We start from the raw sequence: 2,423 nt of genomic DNA, 5'->3' as shown, positions 1-2,423 counted from the left end.
TATCATTTCATCAGACATCGTATAGAAGAAGGACTCCTCGTGGTAAAGAGGGTATCATCGGATGAGAACCCGACAGATCCCCTCACGAAGGGACTGGGTAGGGTTAAGCATCTCCAGCATGCTAGGAGCATAGGGTTGAAGGATGATATTAGTCTTAGTAGTTAGATAATTTTGAAATTTGTAAAATGTAATTGACATTTGATGATGAATAAAAGGTGTGTTTATTTATGAGTAAAGTGTTGCTATCCCTTGTCAATCGTTTACTATTATTTCTTTTGCATGTTTTGACTTCCAGAATATTTATGTTGTTTTACATATTATTCAAATTATCCACAGTCAGTCATATGTAGGCCTGTCAATTCGTGCAGTCGTTTCGTGTATTTGCGTAACACGACACGACACGAATTGTTTTTGCATAACCCGAAAACGACACGACACAGCGTCGTGTTTTTTTTCTAACACGAACACGAATTTATTAAAAACCCGACAAACACGACTTACACGACAACACGACAAAAGTAGCATAAAATTTTCTTTTTTTAATTAATTCATGTTTAAAAAACGACAAACACGACAAAATAACAAAAAAATACCAATATCCTCAAATTAATACATGCTTAAAATGAGAAACACGCAAAAAAAAAACATAAAATGGTACTAAACGTTCTCAAATTTTGTATCCTTGTTATCTATTTGCATGACATCATCGGCAAGTTCTTCTAAAGATAACTCTTCATCACCTACAAAATAAAAAACATAACATAAAATTAATAAAAAAAAGTTAATTAATACAAGAAATTCAAATTTTCGGAAAGTAACAAAAAGAAATACCTTTAGTTGCAAACAACCAATCTTTGGCACAAATTATATCCTCAACAATGTCATGCTTCAAAGAACTTCGATATTGATTAAGAACACGACCACCATTACTAAATGCAGATTCGGATGCTACAGTGGAGACCGGGATGCTTAAAATATCCCAAGCCATACAAGCAAGCTCTGGATAACGATATTGATGTGCTTTCCAAAAAGATAGAATATCTAAATCCTCATCTATGTCACTTCTTGGCTCATCTAAGTACATCTCCAACTGTAACTTTTGAGACAAAACAAATTCTGTACTCTCATAAGTTGTGAACTCCTATGAAATTTTTTTTATTAAAAGGAATAAAATTATACATTAAGTTAAGATCACAAAATATTTAATAAGTAGTTTTTTTTACCTTTAACATCTCTCTCGTGCTTTTACTAAACACCGTGTCACTTTTCTTCTCATGCACAACCTTTCTTGAATCACCCCTTGATATTGTTGAACTTTTACAAGACATGTGTGAATCAAAAACGTACTCTTTAAAGAGATCAAATAATCTCTCCCTTACACGATCAATGTGTTCAAAAGATTTGCTTCCGTATAGTTTTTTATAAATAAACTCAACGTACTGTATTTTATAACGCGGATCCAAAACTGCAGCCATTGCCAAAATCACACTATACTCGGACCAATACTTTGAAAACTTCTCATACATTTTCGAAGCCATTTCCTTCATAAACTTATCTGAACTTACCATTTCTTCTTTTAAAGTTTTTTCAACCATAGAAACAGAAGGAAAATATAAGTTTGCTGTGGAGTATTTGTTTCCAGAAAAGATGCACATAACTTCATAAAAAACCTCCAAGAATCTAAAAATCTTTTCTAATTTACCCCATTCATCATGAGTTGGGCAATCCAAATAATTAGAATCGCCAAGTTCTAAATGAAAGAAAGCACGTCGATAAAATAAAGCACTTTCAATCATAAGATAAGTGGCATTCCATCGGGTTGAAACATCTTGACACAAACCTGTTTTTGGATTCAAATTGACATATTTCACACAATCAATAAATTTCTTTCTCCTTGCTTGAGAACCCTTCACATACTTGATAGACTCTCGTATTTTAACGATCCCTTCATCATTTGCTTTCAAACCATCTTGCGCAACCAAATTTAGCACATGAGCACAACACTGGATATGAAAATAATCACCATTACTACGAAGAGCACCTTCATTGCACAATTGAACTTTTAGTAGATTGACAAACGTATCATTACTTGATGCATTTTCTAATGTGATAGTAAACAATTTTTTATCAATCCCCCAATCGGTCAATAACGTGGAAATCGTTTCTGTTAAGCATACGCCACTATGTGGTGGTGGCATATATTGAAAGCTTAAAATTCTTTTTTACAATTTCCACTCCTCATCAATGAAGTGACAAGTCAGACACAAAAAACCATCCATATTAATTGAAGACCACAGATCAGAAGTTAAAGAAATTCTACCCTGGTTTAACTCCAGTAATTTCTTAAGTCTGATTTTTTCCCTGTTAAACAGGGTCACAACATCTGAATTAGCTGTGTTTCTAGTATAAGTGACAACATTTTC

The 2,423-nt window shown here is 33.2% G+C and overlaps 1 protein-coding gene across 1 annotated transcript; it reads right to left on the bottom strand.

Moving 5' to 3' along the window:
* Positions 1-657: 657 nt before the first annotated feature.
* Positions 658-2,198, bottom strand: LOC145035955 (zinc finger BED domain-containing protein RICESLEEPER 2-like). Its single transcript, XM_078984450.1, has 3 exons — positions 1,224-2,198; positions 832-1,141; positions 658-740 (listed from the first exon to the last, which is right to left on the bottom strand). Exons 1-3 carry the CDS (start codon positions 2,196-2,198, stop codon positions 658-660), a joined length of 1,368 nt encoding a protein of 455 aa, XP_078840576.1.
* Between the last annotated feature and the right edge of the window lie 225 nt (positions 2,199-2,423).

Source organism: Lactuca saligna, chromosome 3 (genome assembly GCF_052625555.1).
Source record: "Lactuca saligna cultivar CGN05327 chromosome 3, ASM5262555v1, whole genome shotgun sequence".
Lineage (NCBI taxonomy): Eukaryota > Viridiplantae > Streptophyta > Magnoliopsida > Asterales > Asteraceae > Lactuca > Lactuca saligna.
The sequence above is the reverse complement of the archived record's forward strand: the minus strand, read 5'-3'. Positions and strand labels throughout refer to the sequence as shown.

Bases quoted from the DNA above. Each gene is read 5' to 3' on its own strand.
- LOC145035955 (XM_078984450.1), bottom strand. From the start codon at position 2,198: ATGCCACCACCACATAGTGGCGTATGCTTAACAGAAACGATTTCCACG. The intron at 1,142-1,223 runs GTAAAAAAAACT...AAAATTTCATAG, and splicing joins GCACGAGAGAGATGTTAAAG to GAGTTCACAACTTATGAGAG. The intron at 741-831 runs GTATTTCTTTTT...TTTATTTTGTAG, and splicing joins TTGGTTGTTTGCAACTAAAG to GTGATGAAGAGTTATCTTTA.